Raw genomic sequence first — 22,005 nt, 5'->3', positions numbered from 1 at the left:
GTTTGAGACCTGGAAGGGAGCCACATGGCTAATCTGACTCCCGCTATACCAAAATTAACCCCAAAGCCAATCAAACTGGCACCCGGCTATGTAATCTGCCTCACACAGGTTTTCAAATATCAAGTAAACAAACACATCACCAAACACTCTAGCTATTTTTCACCTCACCAGTCAGATTTCAAGTAGTACAACTTCAAACGTCAGGGTGCAACAATCCAACCTTCATTAAGGGTGGCGGATGAGCTGGGTCCTATCACAGCTGACTTTGAGTGAGTACACCCAAGAGTGGTCACCAGCTAAGACAAACAAGCAATTATACGCAATTATTTGCATTTATGGACAATTTCGAGTCTTCTATGAGAAAACCCACAAACTCCACACAAGAAGGTTTGAGTCGAGATTCTAGCGGCATTCAATAAAGGAAAACAATTGGTGACTGTGGCTCTCCTTTCCCACTTGCGACGCCATTGCAGTAAGTATCCTGTAATACCTCATTTCAAAACATCACTAAAATAAATGCGGTACAGCAAACAGGGAACGCTGTAATCTGCTTTTTTTTCAGAGCAGGAAGCATGTGATTGGTTTTTGAGTGGATGGCAGTCACACACGGCTCAAAGACCCAACTGTGACCTGTGCATATAAACACCACTTCAAGCAGCCGGAGAACTGCCTCCTTCCCTCCGTCCCTCCCCGTCTTTCTGTATTGGGCCGCGGGAGCGAGTAATGTCAAATGGTACAAAGTGGTTTCCTCTCACGAACTTAGTGAGAGAAATGCATGACCGCATCTGATAAGACTAATAGAACCGTTCCCCGGCTGGTCCAGCCACCCACTCCGTGCGTGTTTCCGCACTCTGTACTTTTTTCAGGCTATGCCATAAAGAATTATGGCGCCGTCAGAGAGAGCTCAGACCACAGCCGTAAGAGGGCGAAATGTTTTCGAGCTCATTCTCACCCAGGAGAATCTCAAGTGTCACTGAACATTACTGACTTCATGACAGGGCTTCTAAAGCCCATGGTTTTTAATTCACTGACGCACAACAGGGCGGACCACCTCTTTCTCTTTCTCCCCCATGTACCGACCATCACGTTTGTTTTCAGTGCTGCATCTGCCACGTCCCTCATCACTCTTACACTCAGTCCGGGTCAGCGTGCCTTGCGAAGGTCACTCAATCTTTATCCCAACAAAGGAGGTCACGTTTCTTCTCCCTGCAGATGAAGTTAATGCGGGGTGTGCACATACAGATTTACATCGGAACCAATTTTGAAGTCATTCAGTGCCAAGGATGTATTTATTTGTCTTTTCACAGTCCAGCCATTCAATCCCAATAAAAGAAGATCTGAAAATGTCTGGCACTGAATGAGTTAAAAAGTGTGAGACCCCACCAGAAACACAATCTGTGCTTTCTGCTCTTTACTTTGTCAAATGGTCTTGTTACTTTTTCACCCTCCGCGCATGATGACAAGATTTAAAAATAGACCTAAAGAGAGATAGGGAAAGTGAACGCGGTTGAGGTCTTGATTGGCTGAGATCTTTGGGTCTCATAATGCAGAAAATAAAACGGTATAGTAGTGACATGGAAGAACCTGAATCAGGCAGCAATAACGGTGATGACAAAACAGATTCTGAGAAGCAAGTCTCCATCCTTGGACTAATTTAAGAAAAGATTTCACAATTCCAGATTCAAGATGATTTGTGGTGAAGGCGTTGTGTCTTGAAGCAACCTAAAAACCCCAGGCTTCTCGCGTTCAAATATTCATGGCAAGGAAAAGAATCACCGTGTTCTTTCTGCTTGTGTGCCGTGACCGTTTTCCGAGCAAATTGGAGAGCAGGATTCACTTGTAACACACCTCTCACCAGAGGATATTCACTCGGGATGATCTTTCAGCGACATTCGATAATCGGGCCTTTGCCGTACACCCTGCTTTACAATTGTCGCCCTTGACCATTTTGCGAAGCTGGGATCTGGGGGTATACGGTAGATGCCTTTTAAAACCTCATTTTCCTTTAACAGTACTGTTTCTTTCTAATTGGTACGGCACCTAATACGTAAAGCATACCAGTTTTTGACAAACATTTCATGGCTTACCGACTGCAATTGTTTGTTCCAGTACCTACCGGTATGGGACATTTCACTCTGGTACAACAACGAGAATGGAATGGGAAGCCCATTTACGGCGCTGCTCCACCGTTTTGGAATCGAGTTGCCAACGATCAGCACCGTTTCAAACCAAACTGTACCGTCAGTGGCAACTTTTCAGAGAAACAGTACTGGTCAGTGGCGCAGATGACTTTGGCATTTCAAGGCATTCGGATACTAGAGAGTCTTTCGTTCATTGTCAAAAGCTCGCTTTCACTTGCTATTCAGTGGTGTCCTCACTAAGCATTGGCTAGCGTGTGCGGCTGTGTTTCTCATGACTGTTAAGCCACTAACCTTCTTTGGCTTCTCAGAATTAGCATGTGAATCCCCCCAACCCCCAACCCACTTCCCAGGACCTCTCCCCCTCACACAACCACTCAGAAGAAAACGGTTCAACTCGTGATGAGTGTTTACCCAGCGGTATTGGCTTTGTGCTGGGCATTAGCACAACGCCCACTGGTGTTTTCACTGCGTAAGGTATTAAAGTGCGACCAAGTTCACTCTGGCATTAAGCTAAACGACTCACGGGAATATACGGGGCAGAATCCTACCATTGCCTTTCTTCTCATGAGTCAAAATCAAAGCCAGGCCCGAGTCCCCTTGGGGCCCCCTCCTATCGCTGTGCCCTATTTGTGCAGGTGCCCATCCCATCTGCTGCCCTTTGACACACGGACCGCCACGTTTCCCTCCAGACGGTATAAACAGTTTACCCTAAGGCTCAAGAGCTTTCGATGGTGCTCGACAGCAGATGGAGTTTACCACCAATCGATGAAATCTACACCTTGATCTCATACAAAGGCTAGGCTTCTTTTCAAAACGGCTTTTAAAATGCGATCATTTTTCTTGTGTAGTAAAAAAACAAACAAACAAAAAACTATGATTATGTCATGGCAGGGTGCATAGCTAATTCAGCTGCCCAAAAATGTGAGCTTGGTTTAGGTCAGAGACAGGCAAAACTTTTTGCCTTGGTTTAGGTGTTGAAATTGTTGTTTTCAAGTCCAGGCATAAAAAGCAGTCCTCTTCTGGCTGATCCATGCACCTGCTGTAGTGTCATTATCATAACAGGTCGAGACTACATTCACTATCATCTACACCAGGGCTCACAGAACAGAAATGCAGCCCAATCGTGCAAACCACTGAACGCTCAAATAGAAGTGGCTTGGTCATTAAGTCGGTGGTCAGTCTGACACCTGCGGCAATGCATTTTTGCCCCAAGTGGGAGCAGATGTCAAAGCATGGCATGCAAAGTGGCTGTGGATCAGATGTGTGCTGAGGTTTTTTTTTTTTCTTCCATTGGAGACACAGTTACTGGTGAGTTTTAGAGGACAGGCCCTCGGTAACACAATCTCCACTCCCTCCCGTCGGCAGTGAGACGAGAGCTGCAGTTCTTTAAAGCCTCATTAGCTGGGAACATGCAAGGGGGAGGGAGACCTCTCACTTTGACCCTAACCTCAAAGACACGAAGGAGAACAGAGCTTGGAGTCGGGTGTCGGCGGGTCTTCGGGACGTCTCAGTGTCTTCATCTCCATCTATTTATGAGTCACTGCTGCGCCAAACATGCTCTCATACGCAAAAATGTTCCACAGTTGGGTGGGCTTGGATTTGTTTGCTTTAATATGCAGACATTTTTAAATTCCCTCACGTTTGAAGCCAAGGTTTGCACTTTGCACGCCAGGATTTGGGGGATTTGTGTTTTGATATGTCTTCTGTGGTGTGTGAGGTCTTGATCTATCCATTTTCTGTAGCGCTTGTGCTTGTTACGGATTGAGCTGGAGTCTAGCTGATTTTGGATCAGACGATGGGGGTACACCCTGGTCTGGTCACCGGTCAATCGGAGGGTACATATAGACAAACAAGAAGTCACACTCACAATCACACCTAAGGACAATTAGAGTTATCCCTGTTGTAACCCGATATCTTCAGGCTGTGAGGCAGACATGCTTTTCACTCCATCTTGCTGCCACATACTTGCAAAGTCATCATCTTTTTGCGACATTCTGCTTGGCCTTAAAGTAAAATAAATAAATAAATCATCTAACTGGAATGGCACCCTGGTTTCCAGCAACCCAAAACATTCAACTGTAAGATGTACTGACAAGGTTTTTTTTTTCTTTAATTGCCTAAATAGAACAGTTCAGTTCCGTTTTCTTATACATATGTTTGTTTCCACTTTCAAGAGTTTTATCTCTGTCAAAAAACTTATCACGACCAACGATATTAGTTACAAACCATAGTAGTGTAAAATGTGTTTTTTATGTGGCGTTGGGACGCTGGTATCTTTTGATAAGTCAACAGAATCGTCGTTTTAACCGTGCCGGGTGACTACAGCGGCTGGATAATGTCAGCCATTTAAACAAATACAGAAATCATACCACCGAGTCACTCTTGTTGACAACTGACTAGAGAAGTGAACTGGAGAGTATTGTCTGTGGCTTTAGCATCCTTTGTCTCCGGCAGAAATGGGAAATCCAGGTCCAGAAAGTAAAAACCCTGCCACAGTTTGGCTTAAGCCACAGGTGCTCCCAACTCAACCAACAGGTAGATCAGCTCAGTTGATTAGAAGCACCTGTGGCTCAAGCCAAACTGTGGCAGGGTTTTTACTTTCTGGACTTGAATTTCCCATCTCTGGTCTCCGGTAATGGACCTCCTTATCCCTGTATGTCAATTTGCTCTGCCAGCGTGGTATCGCGTCAAAGGCGGGGTGTCGCTCTGTCATCAGAGCAGCCAGAGAGTGTTTGCTGCATAAACATCCCGTTTGCTCACACACACACACGCTTGTGGGGTCTTTTAATATGTTTTCCTTTCAGGTTACAGGTGAGTTTACATGCGGCAGGTGATGATTAGCAATGGAGATGCGTATGAGTGTGTCATCATCCATCCATCCATTTGTGTGTGTGTGTGTGTGTGTAGCAATGCTGCCCAGCCTTGTTCTGCACCGTACGTCTATTCGGCCGTACCAGAGGGGGTTTTACTGCGGTGACTCCAGCCTGACGTACCCCTACAAGAACAGCACCGTGCCCTCCTCGGTGCTCACTTCTGTTGGGTTGACACTGCCTGCGGTGTCTGTAAGTGGCCCAACCCCACAACGAGCGCCCACCGCATTTGGGAACAATGGAAGGCAGAAACGGGGGGCTTCTTGGGAACATTTTGAAAAGTTTATAGAAGTAAAATGAATCACAGACCATGGATGACATCCTCGGGCCACCCACTTCTGCCATATCCCATGAGCCCCGAGTGCCAGGGCGCTCCTTGTGCTTTCTCCTATTTATGTCTGTGTCACTGACCTGGTGCTTTCTCTCTCTCTCTCTCTCTCTCTCTCTCTCCTTCTTCCTGTCTTGCTCTCCCTCTCTCTGTTTTGTAGCTAGCCTGCCTTTCCTGATCATTGAGACTAGCACCATAAAGCCGTACCAGCGCGGGTTTTACTGTTCGGACGAGTCCATCCGCTACCCCCAAAAAGAGGGCGACACCATTAGCGATGCCATGCTTTGCGGTGTTGGCATTCTTATTGCCATCATCTCTGTAAGTCGACCTCAACACCTCCCTCTGTTTTTCTCCTTCAACTTAAGTCTTTTATCCCCCTCAATTAGTCATTAAATTATAGCAGCTCCACCTTAGTTTAGTATACAGAGATGGGAACTTGAGTCATTGTGACTTGGGCTCGAGTCAACTTGGTGCCGTCACTGTTTTGATGGCATGTGACTTGACCCGACAAAAACGAAGAGACGAGAGAGTTAAAGACTCGGTACTTGACTTGGCTTGAGACATGATGAGGTGTTGGATGTATGTTCATAGAGGTTAAATAAATTGACCAACAACATTTTATCCATGAAGCATTTTATCTTCTCTATGAAGACCAAACTCTGTGTGTGAGACTGCATTGCAAAGTTGACATACTGTAACTTAAAGCGAAAGTCAACCTAAACATATTTTTTTTCAATATGTTCCCAGCAGGCCCACTAGTTGAAACACGGCGTTCTGATTGCATTTGTGGAAATGCACTCGATGTTTTAAACCATCTCTGGGGGGGCGGCCATTTTGTCTTCTGTCGAATGAAAATGACATCACAACTGCTCACAACAACCAATCACGGCTGAACTTTTTTCTGAATCTGAGCCGTGATTGGTGAGCAGTTGTGATGTCATTTTCAGTCGACAGAAGAAAAAATGGCCGCCCCCGGAGATGGCTAAAAACGAGTGCATTTCCACAAATGCAATATTTATCAGAATACCTTGTTTCAACTAGTGGTAGAATATATTCTTGAAAAAAAATTTTTTGCATTGACTTCTCCTTTAAGGATCACAAGTCTTGACTTGAGATAACCCTTCAAATGACTTGACTTGGCCAAGACAAAATGACTCGGGATACCGGAGTCGAGACTTGCTTTTAAGACTTGCTTGAAGTTTAAGCCTTGAAACTTACATGAGACTGTAACGTGTGTGACTTGATCCCATCTCTGCCAGTATGTTATCATGCAGTCCTATGCTCTAAATGTGCTTTACATGTCCTCCGCCTTCCATACTTCCTCAATCATACTCCATCCACTTTGAATCATCCAAGCTATTTGTTTCTAATTTGTTTCCCAAAGTGAGTCAGTGGTAGTGAGAAAGACCCCACCGTGTGCTTGCCAAACACCAAAGATTTTTTCTTTTTGTTTTTACTGAGTTCCTGAACAGATCTCATAACTGGTGCTCACCCTGTATCCTGGTCCTTGCGTGTGTGACATGACGGCTACATTTTTTCCCATTGGTCCCATACTTAAGTTGTTGGTAGCCGCAGTTAGCGTCAAGTCTTTTTTCATTCCAGTGGCTCAACTCCTGTTCCACTGACTTTGTTGTTGTGAGGGAAGGGAGAGAAGCGGGAGGGGTGAGGGTTTGCCAGGGTTTGTGGAAACATGCTATAATGACATGCGGTGGGGTTTGCATGTGTCAATTAGTGGCACGTGGTCAGGCCCGGCGATCTTCGCCGCACAACCTCCCATCAAAAGCTCCCAGACTGAGACGCGCAGACGCGCACGCACCGTACAGTACATTAAAACTAGCTCAGCTCTTCTGCTTATTAGAACCAGGAGACCATGTGCTTGTGACAGTTTAGCCAGTTACGCTTTCATGTGCGGGCAAAGCTGGCGGGTCTCGTGCAGCTGTGCTCCATTAGCGGCGTCTGCCGCCAATGCCGACGCCGCTCCTTTAAGTCTATACGGTGTGTCGCTGCGAGGGAATTCCCTGCAGCGGCGTTGGTTACGAGTCCTCGCCGACGATCCCAGATAAACCGAGCCCTTTACAGGGAACCGCGTGCACGCAAATATGTGAGAAGACTTCTGTCTGAATGTGAATGTTTACAGTCCAAATAAACTGTTAAGGACCGTATCAGCCTACCGGGACTCTATAATCTCCACCGATTCGCGGACAATAGCGCAAATGGCAATAAACGTTGCGTGTTTGTTTGCTCTGGCTGTGGGCCTGCCAGCTGACCACCCATCAGGCAGGGATAAGTGTGTTTATCAGGCCTAACACACGCTGCGCTAGTATTCTACACAGCATGTACTTGATAGGATGTCTGAGTGTCGGACAAGATGGTCAGGTCAATCCCCCGCCTTGTGCCGGGCGATGCGGTTTTCAAGATGGAGAGCAGCCAGCCTGTCAGTCAGATATCCCTGGAGGTGGAGAAGTGATTGACAAGCACCGCGGCCTGACGGCTAGTTTGGGCTTAAGCCTCCTCAAGTATAGACGGGGCCTTTTCACGGGGCCCGAGGCGACGTAAAACCACTTTGGGTCGGAATACCGCAGGAATCGCCGGGCTTCGTCCACCCCAGCTAAGACCATCGGTAGCATTTAAGCACCATCAAAGTCGGACCATTCATGGTTGAGATATTAACCCGAGACTTGAGGATTTTCGCACAGTAGTGCTTTTAACTGTATGTAAAACGCTCTTTGTCCGTTGTGGCGAGCCACACCTAAAAACGCACCTAAGGGGTTTCCCTGCTTCCACCGCCTCGACTTCCTCCATCTCCATTAAAGACCCCCGTCATTCTTAAACGCTCGTTAATAATCTCCCATCACATCCAAACTGCCCGAGGGAAAGGCAGGCCATGCTCATTTGTGTCTTTATGTGTGTGTCTCGTCGTCACTCTGGAGATCAGTTGTGTTCCTTTGCATGAGTCAAACGTCACACCGCATGATCATCCGCTTCAAGTCGAGCTTCGGCCAGTCGCTTGGAGATCAACCAGTCTTCTCTTTATAGATTGTGATCGGAGAGTCGTACAGGATTCACCAGCTACGTGAGGGGACTAAGTCCTTTGTGGGGAACCCTTATGTGGCGGCCTTCTACAAACAGGTCAGTCCTGGACCTTTGCGCCGAACAATGACCGCGTGTGGAGTTCAGCGTCAAAACCTCGCACGCTGCTGTCCCGCAGATAGGCGTGTTCATCTTCGGATGCGCCGTCAGCCAGTCGTTCACGGACATCGCCAAGGTGTCGGTGGGCCGCATGAGGCCGCACTTCCTGGACGTGTGCAAGCCGGACTTCACCGCCATCAACTGCTCGCTGGGCTACATCACCGAGTACACCTGCAGCGGCAAGGAGAGCGACGTGCAAGAAGCGAGGTGGGCGGAAACACAGCCGATGGGATGGATTGGATCTGTCGCTGTCGGATGGCCGCACTCGTATTTGGATCCTGTTTCAATGCTTTATAAACAAAAGAGCAAAAAAAAGCAAAGTGTAGTTGTTTTCACTTATTCCTTGTTTTAGCTTTATATTCAAATATACATGTATTCTATATATACCGACTCAGCCTTATACATGAAATTGTAGTTGTAGTTCTTATGCTTTGTCTTGATATGACTTTCTTCGGACTTCTTTTGTTATGAATTATAAGAGCTCCTGTTGCAAATCCCCCTCGATTAAACTGTGATATTTCTCTCCACAGGAAGTCTTTCTTCTCCGGACACGCTTCATTCTCCATGTTCACCATGCTCTACCTGGCGGTAAGTTGCTCTCTTGTGCGGATGAAGTTTGTATGATGTCTGAGGGCTCTTACGTGGACAAGATAAGACAATACTTCATTGATCGTAGCCAACATGTGGGAGGAAGATGAGGTCGCTGTAATGAAGGGGAAGCGAAAAAAAAAACATCCTTCCCTTAGGGATGGATGGATACACGCCACCTGTTTTCTTCAGGGCAGCTGCCAGTGCATTTTCTACCCCCCTCTTGCATCCCTCCGACCACCTGTTAATGGGGGTCCACTTGGGTGCAGCACCCTGATGGAATCACACGCTACCAGAAATCCAAATTACGCACATACACACACACACACATAACTGCCCTTTACGTTTCACTTGGCGGAGCGTCGGGAAAAGAGCGGACAAAACACTGCAGGAAACTCAGCTGTTCCATGTTGAGAGAGGAAGTCAAAAAAAAAAAAAAAGCAGAGGAGGACTACTGTGACTACTGACCTGAGATAGCCACGGAGTGCATAATATTCAAATCCAACAGTGTTCTCTTTGTCATAGAATAAAAATCCCAGAAAAAGACTGGCTGTGGTTGTGAGAATACATTTGGTTTTTATTATTATTATTTTTCAATTGAAATCAATAGGATTCTCTTTTAGCCACCGAATGTAAAGCATGACAAAAACAGCTACTATATAATATTCTTATAAAGGTACACGGCCTGAAATGACTACAGTAAACACGCATGCTAACTTCATGTAAGCTCTCCAGGGGCGGAGCCAGAACGTGGCTAATGGGCGGGCCTGGAAAAATCAGGGCGGGCCTGAATATTTCTCTCACTGAGCACAATCCTCCGGTCCCGACACATGGTACATTCAAATAAAATGACCAAGTGAATAATATGAAGTTCAGATCTTCCACAGTTCTTAGTATTCAATCAACTAAAACCAAACACAAATTCCAAAATAATTTAATAATAATTTACCAAAAATGTAAAAGTATATCGATTTTTTTTTTTTTTTTTAATGAATCTCACCGGGTGGGCAGTCTGTCAATCCGGGTGGGCTTGTGCACACCCGGGCCCACCCATGGCTCCGCCCCCTGCTTCTTACCCCGTTGCCGTCAGTTGCTGTATTATGCGCCTATCGAATAAATGCGTTCCCTTATCATGGCCAAAAAGTTCATCCAGAAGATCCTTGTTTTCCTCTATTGTTGTTGTTTATCATCCCGCAAAAAAACCTACCACCTGCAAAAGAGAAGTAACATTGATTTTTGACATCTAAATACCACTTGTACGCACCCGCTCGAGTATGGCTGCCGCCCACCCAGGAAACAATATATTTCCTGGGAGCAATCCGCGCCAGATGTGGTTGGAGTGGAAACTTGAAGATCCTCCAGAGATGGCGCGTTGGCGGTTTGTCTTCAACGCGCCCCTTGGATGTTTTTTATCCAATATGCGCACTGTATGTCTCTGTTTTAGCAGGTCTTGCCTCCCATAGAACCGTCAGTAAAAGAGCCAAACATTTGTTGGACTAAATAGAAACAACATGCGCGCGATATTTGCGCTCCCGACCACAGCTATGCCGTTTTTCTAGCAGCCTGGTGTGAAGACGGGGAAGGGGGAAAAAAAAAAAGAGTGTGTAAAACAAGCCCGTGTCCTCATTCTTTCTCCTTTCTTGTGTGTGTTTTCATTTAACGCACTCTTTGAAACAAAGCAACCAGAAAGGCAGCGGGGAGAAGATGTTACCGGAATGGGCTGGATGGCTTTTCGGAACCGCCAGACTTTGCGTCGCTTTTGTTTGCCTCTGCCGTGGGAATCTGGGAGTCCTCACTTTATTGTTGTTCTCCTCAGATCAGGTCGTTTGGATGACACAAGCACTTTTTTAGGGCAGTGTGACGTTGAGAGGTTTTTGCGGGTCCTTTTTACTCTGCCATTCAAACAACGCTGTTTCTAAAACGGACCCCTTCCAATCCCACTACAGACAATGTAACCACACACAGATGCGGTCCTAGATGGTGTTCTAGGAACTCATTTTAATATATTGTGGAATCTCCTTTTAGCGGACTAAGAGGGGGAGGGGTCGTCCATTAAAGCCGTTAAAGCACGTTTTTTCATGGCCAAAAAACACCCGATACAATACATCAATCTAAATATGTTCAAAAAAGTTTGAAAAGTCCTAACCTTACCTTAAAACATTGCAGTGATGGTCTAATTGTGCGGGGACAGTCCGGTCGGCCAACGCATATAGTGGAGCGCCACAGTAGTGAGTAGGAATGCATATCGGGTTGACACCGGCCTTATTTTTAAGTATCAGGTACTCATGGAGGCCGCCGATACGTCACAGAAGAAAGGAAAATATGATATCGAGTAAGTCTTACTGTTCCAAAATCAGTGTAGAATGTTCGATAGACGTTTGTGTAGAAAAATGAACGTCAAGTAAACAGTGGCAGTAGAGCGCCACGTTGTCCCGAGCCTTTGCAGACCCACCCGATTTTATCCGGGAAATCCGGAGTCCGTTGGTTCTGGGTTCGTTAAATCAAAGTTCCACTGTATTCAAACACACACACAAAAAAACCCCCCCAAAAAACAGAGGTGCCTGCTTTTCCTTTTCAACTCATCACATTTTTTTTCCAAAATATCTTCTATGCAAGCCCACTAGTTGAAACAAGGCATTTTGATAAATATTGCATTTGTGGAATATGAGATAAGCAGAAAAATACACCGATTTATAGCCATCTCTGGGGGCGGCCATTTTGTCACTTCTGTCGACTGAAAATGACATCACAACTGCTCGGGGCTCAGGTGACGACCAATCACGGCTGACCTGTTTTCTGAAGCTGAGCCGTGATTGGTCGTTACCTCAGCCCTGAGCAGTTGTGATGTCATTTTCAGTCGACAGACATGACAAAATGGCCGCCCCCTGAGATGGCTATAAACCGGTGTATTTTTCTGCATAACTCATATTCCACAAAGGCAATATTTATCAGAATGCCATGTTTCAACTAGTGAGCCTGCTGAGAACATATTCTTGAAAAAAATGTATTTGGGTTGACTTCCCCCGTTAAGTGTACTCAACACCTGTCACATTTGTATCATTTTTATCGACCTTGTTTGGGTTCTCCCTCCTTCATCGGCCCTCAACAAATTGTCGAGAGGTTCAGGATGTCGGCCGAGAGCTTGCCAGCCTGCTGCGGCTGGCTCGTCCTCGCCCCGACTACCTGAGAACCGCCGCATAGGAAGTCTGCAGTCTAAACAATCCCCGACGCGACCGGGAGGGATGGGAGGGATCCCCTTCCTCCTTTTCCGAAAGGCAGCAGAAGTAACAATGATAGAGTGTCCGAGAGGAAACGCGCAGGAGCTCTTTCGGGGTCTACGCCTACCCGGGGGCTCTCGGCCGGCGTGGAGGCGGCTGCTGCTGTCTGCGGATATTGTTAGCACGACTGATGAAAAGACGCGCACACGTCGGGCTTTTTGGGCCGGGCAGACCTCGGCGGAGGCTCTGCCCACTTTTATGAGAAACAGGAAGCAAAGGGTGAACGGGAGGATGTCCGAGGCACCTTGTCTGACCTCACCACTTAGCGCTTTACAGCAAATGTGGGAATACGGCGGTCAAATCCCCCACAATCGCGACCCAGGACCTCCTCGGGAGCTGCATCCGTTCACCTCGATTCAGGAGAGAAATCGTTGAAAAAGGCGTACGTCAGTGTGTACGTTTCTGCGGTTCTGTTTTTTTTTTTTATTTTCCCTCTCCCTCTAGCGCTGATGTTTTTACAGCTGGCGATGTTACAGCCATGAAACGGGCCCGTCCAGGTCACGGGCAGTTGAGAGTGTGTGAAGCTGCGCACATCTCCTCGGCCACGTCCACTTTGATTCGGTCGAGACTTTTTCGCGCCCGCAATAAGTCGGCCCGCGCGTGCAGGTGCAGGGTGAGAAAGGCGACGCAAGAATACAAAATGAGCGGCCGCGCAACCGCAGCACGTCAGGAGAGAAAATTGAGTGGAAGCATTCATGTTGCCAACGATGACAGTCTGTTCGAAATTTGCTCTCAAGAAAAGAAAGTCTTGTGTATGGAAAGTTCTTTCAGTACACAATTACTTGCAGAGTCAAATGAGTAAAATTTCAAGAATTACGAAACAGGAAGTACGATATGTCAGCTCAGCCTGGGTTTAGGTGAAAATTATTGATTGTCATCTGCTGTAGTCCTGCTTTTTATGTCTACATAAAGCCACATCAATAGGATACTTTTATGGAAATTTTTGGCTACGAATATTGATGTATATTGTCAGACGATAAATCTGTTTGTTTAGAAAAAGTGGGATTGGTGTAATGTACACACATTGAGGAATCGGTACACTGATGCAGTGTTTTGTATGATATTATTGTCTTATCCATTGCACTTGCTCTCTCTCCAATATATTATCAGTTTCGATGTGTTTGTATTATTTCAACAGTGCGTTTAAAGACTTAAACAATGAAGCACCGTAAATACTATAAAACATTCCGAGAGAGTATTTAAATGTTACAGATTTCACTTATTGCAGGGGTGGTCTGGAACGTAACCCCTCTTAATGGAGACACTGTGTGAACCCCTGTTTATTGTCGGGAGTCGAGTGCTCTATTTTTACTTTCACAAGGATGCACTTTGTGAAAATGAAATGATTTCTGATATTTTTATTTTTGTTTTGTTTATTTTGTGCTGCACCACTGATACGCTATAAATAGATTTTATTTCTATAGCAATGTAAAAATGTGGCATATTGGGATACTTTCATTTAATTAAAAAAAAAGCTGACATTGTTTGGTTGCACACTTTTTTTTGTCGGCATCGGATCAGGACTCGGTATCGGGAGACACTCAAAATCAAGTGACTCAGGCTGGGGTGCAAAAAAGAAAAATTCAGAATAGAAAGTTACATTGTAAAAGTGGAAAAATCTCCCAAAACAATTTTCATTTAAAAATCAAAATTTTGAAATAAAATATAAAAATGTGAAAAAGTGACAAAATATCACTCTTATTTATTTTTTTCAGTCCATGTTGTACCCCGCCTTTCCACTTAAAGTCAACCAGGACAGCCTCCAGCTCACCCAATAATATCGACAAGCACAATAGGAAAGTGATGGAGGGATGGATGTTAACGTAAAATATACCGCGCAGTATTGTCAAATCATCATCTGTAACGTGACTTTACAATACTCTTTCCTCCAGTTCTATCTCCAGTCCCGGTTCACGTGGCGCGGCGCCCGTCTCCTGCGCCCGCTGCTGCAGTTCACCCTGCTGATGATGGCGTTCTACACCGGGCTGTCGCGCGTCTCCGACCACAAGCACCACCCCACCGACGTGTTGGCCGGCTTCGTGCAAGGAGCCCTGGTGGCCTACTGCATAGTAAGTGTCCACAGGACTATATCGAGATCTTGCGCGGTGGATCTGAACGTATTGTCACGGGAACAATGTGGTGTAAACGCAGCGATGGAGATGATAGCGTATCGCTGCAAAAGTGTGGCTTATTCCACGAGGGGAAAAGTAATGAAGTGAGCAAGATATTACTTCAAGTGGAAGTCCACCCAAACACATTTTTCTCGGGCCCACCCGATTTTATCCGGGAAATCCGGAGTCCGTTGGTTCTGGGTTCGTTAAATCAAGGTTCCACTGTATTCAAACACACACAAAAAAACAAAACAAAACAAAAAACAGAGGTGCCTGCTTTTCCTTTTCAACTCATCACATTTTTTTTCCAAAATATGTTCTATGCAAGCACACTAGTTGAAACAAGGCATTCTGATAAATATTGCGTTTGTGGAATAAGATTTAATCCACTCATTTTTAGCCATCTCTGGGGGCAGCCATTTTGTCACTTTTGTCGACTGATAATGACATCACAACTACTCAGGGCTCAGGTAACAACCAATCACGGCTGACCTGTTTGCTGAAGCTGAGCTGTGATTGGTCGTTACCTGAGCCCTGAGTAGTTGTGATGTCATCTTCAGTTGAAAGAAATGACAAAATGGCCGCCCCCTGAGATGGCTAAAAAGGGGTAGATTTTGCTCCTTAACTCATATTCTACAAATGCAATATTCATCAGCATGCCGTGTTTCAACAAGTGGGCCTGCTGGAAAAATATTCTTGAAAAAAATATGTTTGGGTTGATTTCCGCTTTAAGGATCGAGCTATGGTGAAAGTGACAATACTACCGGTTCTAGCAACTCTTACAAAAATGGGTTGATTTCCCCCTTTAAAAAGGTAAACAAAGCTAGCCTCAAAAAATGGTGTAAAAAGAAGGATGTTTGTACTAATATAATAATTAGAACATAACTATTTTCTCAATCAGTCAGTAAAATCTATGAGGCAAAAATAGTAATTTTCTGTGGGTGAAGCGATAAGATTTAAGATCTATTTTCTACACCCTTTTCCCAAATCAAGTCTGCACATGCACAGTAAGAAGTTGGGCTAGTCCAATGCATGAGAAGGGAGGGGGCAGCAGCACTTGAAAGCATCATGACAGAGTAAGCATTATCGATGTGTTTTTAAATGCGCGAATTGAAACAAGAACAGTCATGACAGCTTCACATGGAAGAAAACTTTATTGAGCCGTTTTTACGAGACGTTTTGGTGCCCTTGGAAGTCCCGGCGCCCCAGGCAATTGACAGTGTTTGTGTTTGCCTACGGGCAAGTCCGCCAACTGAATATAGGTCGAAATATCTTGGCCGACAAAGAACAAAGTGATTTGAGATTCTTAATCTTTGTTATATTTGAGTTTTTGCAGTGGAAAAATGTAAACAAAGATGAACGTAATTGATTGAAGCATACACATCAATCACAACAACAAGATACGCTGAGTTTATCTCGTCTTTCCTCTCCTTCTGCACCCCTCGGCCACGAATGGAAAAGAGCAAGCTGTTTAATGAAGAACACATTGCGTGGAGCTTGTTTGCTGATGCGCGTGTGCGTGCGTGTGTGTGTGTGTGTGTGTGTTGGTGTCAGTGTAAATCCACTCTTGGCGAAAGGGTGGATTATGCCCCAAGATGATTTTCAACATCATCATTATCATCATGCAGGAGAGCGCGATAGAGCCAAAATTGAGGAGAGGAAAAAGAGAGACGATAAGTCATGTTTTGAAAAAGGAATGAAGCTGTTAATTATTTCAGTTTGGGGGATTTTTTTTGAAGGGGCACAGTGGGCCCCTTGGCTTAACTCGGCCGCCTCTGGGAAAAAGTATGAACACACACACATGCACACATAGAGCCAAACTCTACTTTTGTGCATCGCGGAAGGGATTCGATTCGCAAAAATTTCGCAAGAGAGGAGTTGCGGCGCCAAGTCAGAGCTTGGCGCAGCGCGCGCACACACTTTGACACTCAGTACGGGGTCGGTCCTCAAGTGCCAGCAAGGTTTTGGTGCAATAACAATAGACTGCAATGCTTGTGGTTCACCCAGCTCCTGCACAACATCAAACATGACAGAGCCCAGCGTATGTAATTATGCACAAAAAGCCTCCTGCTGCCGATCAAGGCGCCGAGGTTAGCTTTAAAGGTCAGTGACGCTCCTTCTGATTGGCCAGTGGTGGGAAGCGACGCACTATGAATACGTCATTGTTGTACTTAGTCGATTTTTCAGGTTGAGTACTGCAAAATCCCGTGAATAATACTCATTATTTATTTTTTCACAGGATCTTGTCAAAATAGGCTTTTTACAATTTACACAAATGACATTATGTAAATAAAAAAAAAGAGGGGTAAAGTCAACCGTGAGAAAGGAACTTCCCCGCAAAACATAGAGATTTCAGAATATCGTTAAAAAGTGTCCTTCAATTCTTAAAGAGAAAATTAAGTCCGAAATGTTCTTGGCAATAACATATTCCACGTGCCCCCAATAGTCTAAAAACGGTATTATTTATCAGATTAATGTCACTTTTGTGGAATAAAAATTCATTCAAAATGGCCGCCCCCTGAGATGGCTAAAAACGGCTGGATTTCTCATATTCCACAAACGCATTATTAATCCCAATGCCTTGTTTCAACTAGTGGGCCTGCGTAGAACATATTCTTGAAAAAAATATATGTTTGAGTTAACTTACACTTTAAGTAATTTTTTGTCTTTTTTTTTTTTTTACTATTAACATGAGTAATTAGGCGTTAAACCAGTTAATAGTAAAGCATAGAAACAATAATAATGTGATTGTCGGAATGTGTCTTCCTAAACAGAAACCACCCAGACTAATGAGGGCGGAGTTGACTTTATTGCTGCCCCGCGGCTGCAGTTACCTCTTTAACCCCGTCATCAAGCGGCAATAAATTAAAAAAAAACACACACACACAAGTGCTGGGCAAGTGTGGACACATTCACGCTGCTTGTCACGATGCGTTCTTGTGCGCTGTGTCTGGCCCTTCATTTGACGGATGATGTCTGGGGTTTTTTTTTTGTTTTGTTTTTTTTGATGATGATGGATCAACCCGTGGTTTGATAAAACAAATTAAAATTGTTAATGCTGAAAAACGAAACGAGCCGTATGTGGCGAAATCCAAAACAGGAAGCGGCCCGAGCAGCTTACCTGGCACTTCCTATCAGACGGCATGACCCACTTTTTAACGCGCGGGCCGAGCAAGGTCCAGAGGAGCACATCCAGCAGGAAGCAGCTGTCGGGGGGAGAAAGCTGCGTCGTTTGTTTTTTCAAAGTTCATTGTCGTCGCCGTTGAGACGTCGGGTCAGCGATTGCACGGGGTGGAAGAAGGGGGGGAGGGCAAGGTGGGGGCGCTAGGACTGAAAGACACACAACACACACAGCGGCGCGTCACATACATACACACACTGATTTTAACCTCTAAATCAAATTCAACTGTTTGTTTATGAGGCCTTGACTGACTTTGTTTGGAAGGTGGGGTAAAATGTTCAGATTCCGGGTTCCATTATTTTGGCAAGCGCATCATTCAGAAGCCATGAAATTCAAGCCTGGCAACCTCCCAAATAAAAACAATGTGTACATTTTAGATATTGAAGAACCTGTTATCGAGAGTCACAGTCGCCTTTGCAAACAAAACTCATGACTAACAGTTGCTGCGCATTCACTTGGTGCGTGACGCGGCGCCCTTTATGTTTCCGCCTTGACATTTCAATTGTGGTTCGGACGCACGAGCCGAGGCATGAGGCACACCAACAAGCGCGCGCTTACAGTAGGCTATACATGGGGAGCCGCGGTGTGTGCACAGGAAATGGCGATAAGTTCATTACCGTGACAGGTTCAGGGGGTGAAAGTTCGTAGGTTTCGGCAACACAGCTGCTTCCGATGGGAAAAGTGTCTCGGTGGCTTCCCATGACGTCTCATGGACAGGGGGGGCGGTGGAAGGGACGCACGAGCCCACCCCCTCTCCCCTAATTACAGTAATAGAGTCTGAGTGCTGCCAGTAATGCCGTAGCTAAGTATATGTAATTGCCTATATTGATAGTTTAACCATAAATATACCGCAAACTATGATCCCCAAAACATTCATATCATTTCATGCTCATATTACAACATTTCCCCTTAAGAATAAATAGCTTACAGATTATTTGGTTTTGCAAAAAACTACTCTGAACACCAATGTACTACTTTCCTATTAGCCAAGGCTTTGGTGGCATTTTGTGAGGGTTTCCGAAAAAGCACCAAAAAATGGAATTGGTGAATTTTTCTTTCTGAATAACTGGGGATTGACACACACCACACACCACCCCACCTGGCCCTGCCGCTTAAATTCATTCACTGCCAAAAACGAATTTATACGTCTTTTCACAGTCCAGTCAATCCCGCAAATGTATTGTTATTATTATTTTTTTTTATCAAACGCTAGCGTAAAAGAAGGTCTGAAAATGTCTGTCAGCAAATGAGTTAAACACAAATGCATGTACATAGACACTACAATACGTATTCATTTTTCTATTCATTTTATACTTGATAATTTTTTTGGTGTTTAAAAAAGTTTTCTTGACAGGGTTTTGACTTTTTAATGCCGTTTTTAATGCAACTTCAAATAAATGTAATGCCCATGTTCTACTGCATATACACACGCGCAAACACTTGTACAGTACATCCTTTGTAAACGCATGAATGCATATATGCTGTATGGCTGTCAGTTGACTAAAATAATAATCACATGATTTTCATGGCTAACTCGTGATTAATCACAAATGAATCACACATTTTATAAATCTTGTAAATGTACAGTAAAGTATGTTTTAAGTTTTGCATACTATTGTTAATCAACATGTGCAAATACAGTATGTTTACCCAATACGCATATGGTTGTATCTTTTAGTTCATTGAGACAGTAATTTTATAGTAATTTATAAAGTTATTTGAAGTTAAAAAGATACTATACAGTTAAAAGGAGCGTAAAACATTGCGTCAGTTTTGTGTTGAGGCAATTTTTCTGCCACTAGGTAGCATTAGTGCTTCATGTTGCATGTTGGTGACAGGAACTGTACATTTTTCTTTTCAAATTAAGAGCAAATTAATTGGAACAAGGAGGAACTCTTGGAGTCCTGCCCATTTTGTTTATCGTAAATTACAAGTAGGCTCCAGTCTCCACAAATATATGTATTTTAGTCATATTTATTAATACTAAATGGATATTGTATTTAATGCTTTCAAACGCCGCCAGCCCCTCCCCACTTTGCGCGCCACCAATCACATACATTGTAATGAAGCCACAAAAACTCATCAGCACGCACAAAGACGCCCTTTAGCCGCATAAAGGCAGCTGTGTGCTTTGTACGCGTGATGTCATCCGCCTGGCGAAGGTCACTCGTGAAGGTCACCACACGGTCAGCGAATGCCACGCCGTAATTGGAGGGAATTTTATTGTTCAAGCGGTGACTGAGAAGTTGAGTTTTGTGGTTTTTGTAGATATTACTTTCCACACTTCCTGCTCCCCGATGCCTCATTTCCTGTATGATGTCATCCTGATGGCAGGAAGAGATTTCTCCTCTGCCATTCTTTCCTCTTCCGTCATACGGCCGGTTGCGGCCGGTGCGGTGGATGGTGTCGCGGAATTGGGGATTAGCCAGAATATTCATTTCATGTTTGGGTGAGCCGCGCTCAAGTCACTTCCGTCTGGCGGATTAGTCACCTGCTCGGGCTCGAAATGAGAGCTTTGCAATATGTGATGTCATGCAGATTTTACCTTGATGCTTTTCAGCAGTTCCCCTGAAGGAAAATACATTTGCACAATCAAATGAAATCGCTTAGAACTATGTAGTAATTAAAATAATGAAATAATGATAGTGGGAAAAAAATGGATGGCTTGACTGACCATCCTAGCTTCATTTAAGGTTAGGGTTGTAATGCATCTAACTTTAGAATCAGTGTTATGCACTGCACATTTTGCACTTCAAAGTCTGCGGGCTGTTATGCAGTGCCTGCATTTGATTTGTGGAGGGTTGTTTTTGAAATGTTTTTAAAAACAAATGTTCTTTGTTGCATTTTTACTACACAAGACTTACCGTGATTCGTTTTCAAACCCCCACACAAGTAATGCAGCAAATTTAAACAAAAAAAAGCAATACAAAGAAAAACTAAACGAAAGCATTTTCCAAAAAAAGAATCAATACGAATAATAACAAGCTCCCTTTGAAAACGAATTAAACAAATTTAAAAACAAACTCAAAACCAAATAAAAAGTAACTATAATGAAAAATCCCAAACGATCATAACCCACAGATCTCCTTTTTCCTCATTGCCAGGTGTATTACGTGTCCGACCTGTTCAAGCCCAGGCTGAAGGAGACCCCTTCCCCTCCGTCGCCCATCAAGAAGGAGCTGCTGCCCTCGTCTGACATCATCGAGAGGAACAACCACCACAACATGGTGTGAGGAGGACCGCAGCGCCTCCTCTTCCTCGTCCTCCCGCGACCAAACACGTCGCCTTTCACCTCCCATCGGACAGTAGAATGTAGCTAAAGGGCAATGTCAACAACCGCGCCTCCAACATTTCTCATTATGCGAGTGACCCCATGCCGCACGGGGGGAAGGGGGGGGGGTTGGGGGGGAGGGCGACGGTTGCGTCGAGTTTACCACCAGATCAGAGAAAAACAAATTGGGAAACGACAGGCGGAGCTTGAAAGAGGTAATAAAATGTCGAGATAATGAAAATGAAGAGACAAAAAACAAACTTCCTGCAAAGAGGGAGAGAAGGAATTCTAGTGATGTTTACTCTCTGAAGTCTCTGTGGCCTTGGAGTGGCAGCAACAATTTCCTGAGCGACAGGAAGGATGAAAAATGTAATTTAAAGCACTGTTTTTCTTGTTGTTGTTTTTTTTTTTTTTTTGTAAAAGTTCATTGACCATGATCACCACTCGCTGCCTGGCGCATCAAAGCGGAAACCCGACGATGCTGTTTTTGAATGTCACACCGGCCTGGCTCGTCGGGCTTTCTACTGAGCGCGCTTCAGTGCGGCCTAAAACCCGGGATGTTGCATTTACTTTAGATTTAGGTCAAATCGGGGCGGGGGGGGGGGTGTTTAAGGCTTAGGGGGTGGGTAGCCCACCGGCATCTACATTACCACAAAAAGTTAGGAATATTCAGCTTGGGTGAACTTTAGGGTTGAACCTAAAATGCACTATAAACAACCCTTAAAAGCGAACATATTAAATTGACCTGTAAAGGTTCTAAAGCATTTTAGGTTCACCCTGAAATTTCACCCGAAAGCAAAATATTCTCATTTTGTAAGTAGTGTTAAAAGGGAGCAGCATGGCTGTGCCTTGCGTCCTCCCTCAATGCCGGGTCGGGCGTTCTAATTGGCTTCCGAAACAGGAAGAATTGGGAGGGTGGGGGTGGGGCCAGGGTGATTGACAGCCAATCTGGCACATCATTTTGGGATGGTTGGGGCTCATTCTGCTGGCAGGGAAGGGCTCTGACACAACCCAGTCACTCGTTGGCAATGTACGCGTGCGCGTGCGT

At 44.8% G+C, this 22,005-nt stretch overlaps 1 protein-coding gene across 2 annotated transcripts in view; it reads left to right on the top strand.

The window, feature by feature from the left end:
- Positions 1–21,543, top strand: part of plpp3 (phospholipid phosphatase 3) — a 46,733-nt gene extending 25,190 nt beyond the window's left edge. The window contains exons 5-10 of one of the 2 annotated variants that reach the window (XM_086047320.1): positions 5,049–5,203; positions 8,376–8,468; positions 8,548–8,735; positions 9,059–9,116; positions 14,287–14,463; positions 20,791–21,543. In XM_086047320.1, the coding sequence (XP_085903446.1) occupies positions 5,049–5,203; positions 8,376–8,468; positions 8,548–8,735; positions 9,059–9,116; positions 14,287–14,463; positions 20,791–20,919 (800 nt within the window). In that variant the 3' untranslated portion in view covers positions 20,920–21,543. Of the gene's footprint in view, positions 1–5,048; positions 5,204–5,499; positions 5,658–8,375; positions 8,469–8,547; positions 8,736–9,058; positions 9,117–14,286; positions 14,464–20,790 lie in introns of both variants that reach the window. The other variant, XM_086047319.1, reaches the window with a different exon arrangement.
- The last annotated feature ends 462 nt before the right edge of the window (positions 21,544–22,005 follow it).

This window comes from Filicampus tigris, chromosome 12 (genome assembly GCF_054856515.1).
Source record: "Filicampus tigris isolate MCC_2025a chromosome 12, RoL_Ftig_1.0, whole genome shotgun sequence".
Lineage (NCBI taxonomy): Eukaryota > Metazoa > Chordata > Actinopteri > Syngnathiformes > Syngnathidae > Filicampus > Filicampus tigris.
This window is presented reverse-complemented; position numbering and strand designations above follow the sequence as displayed.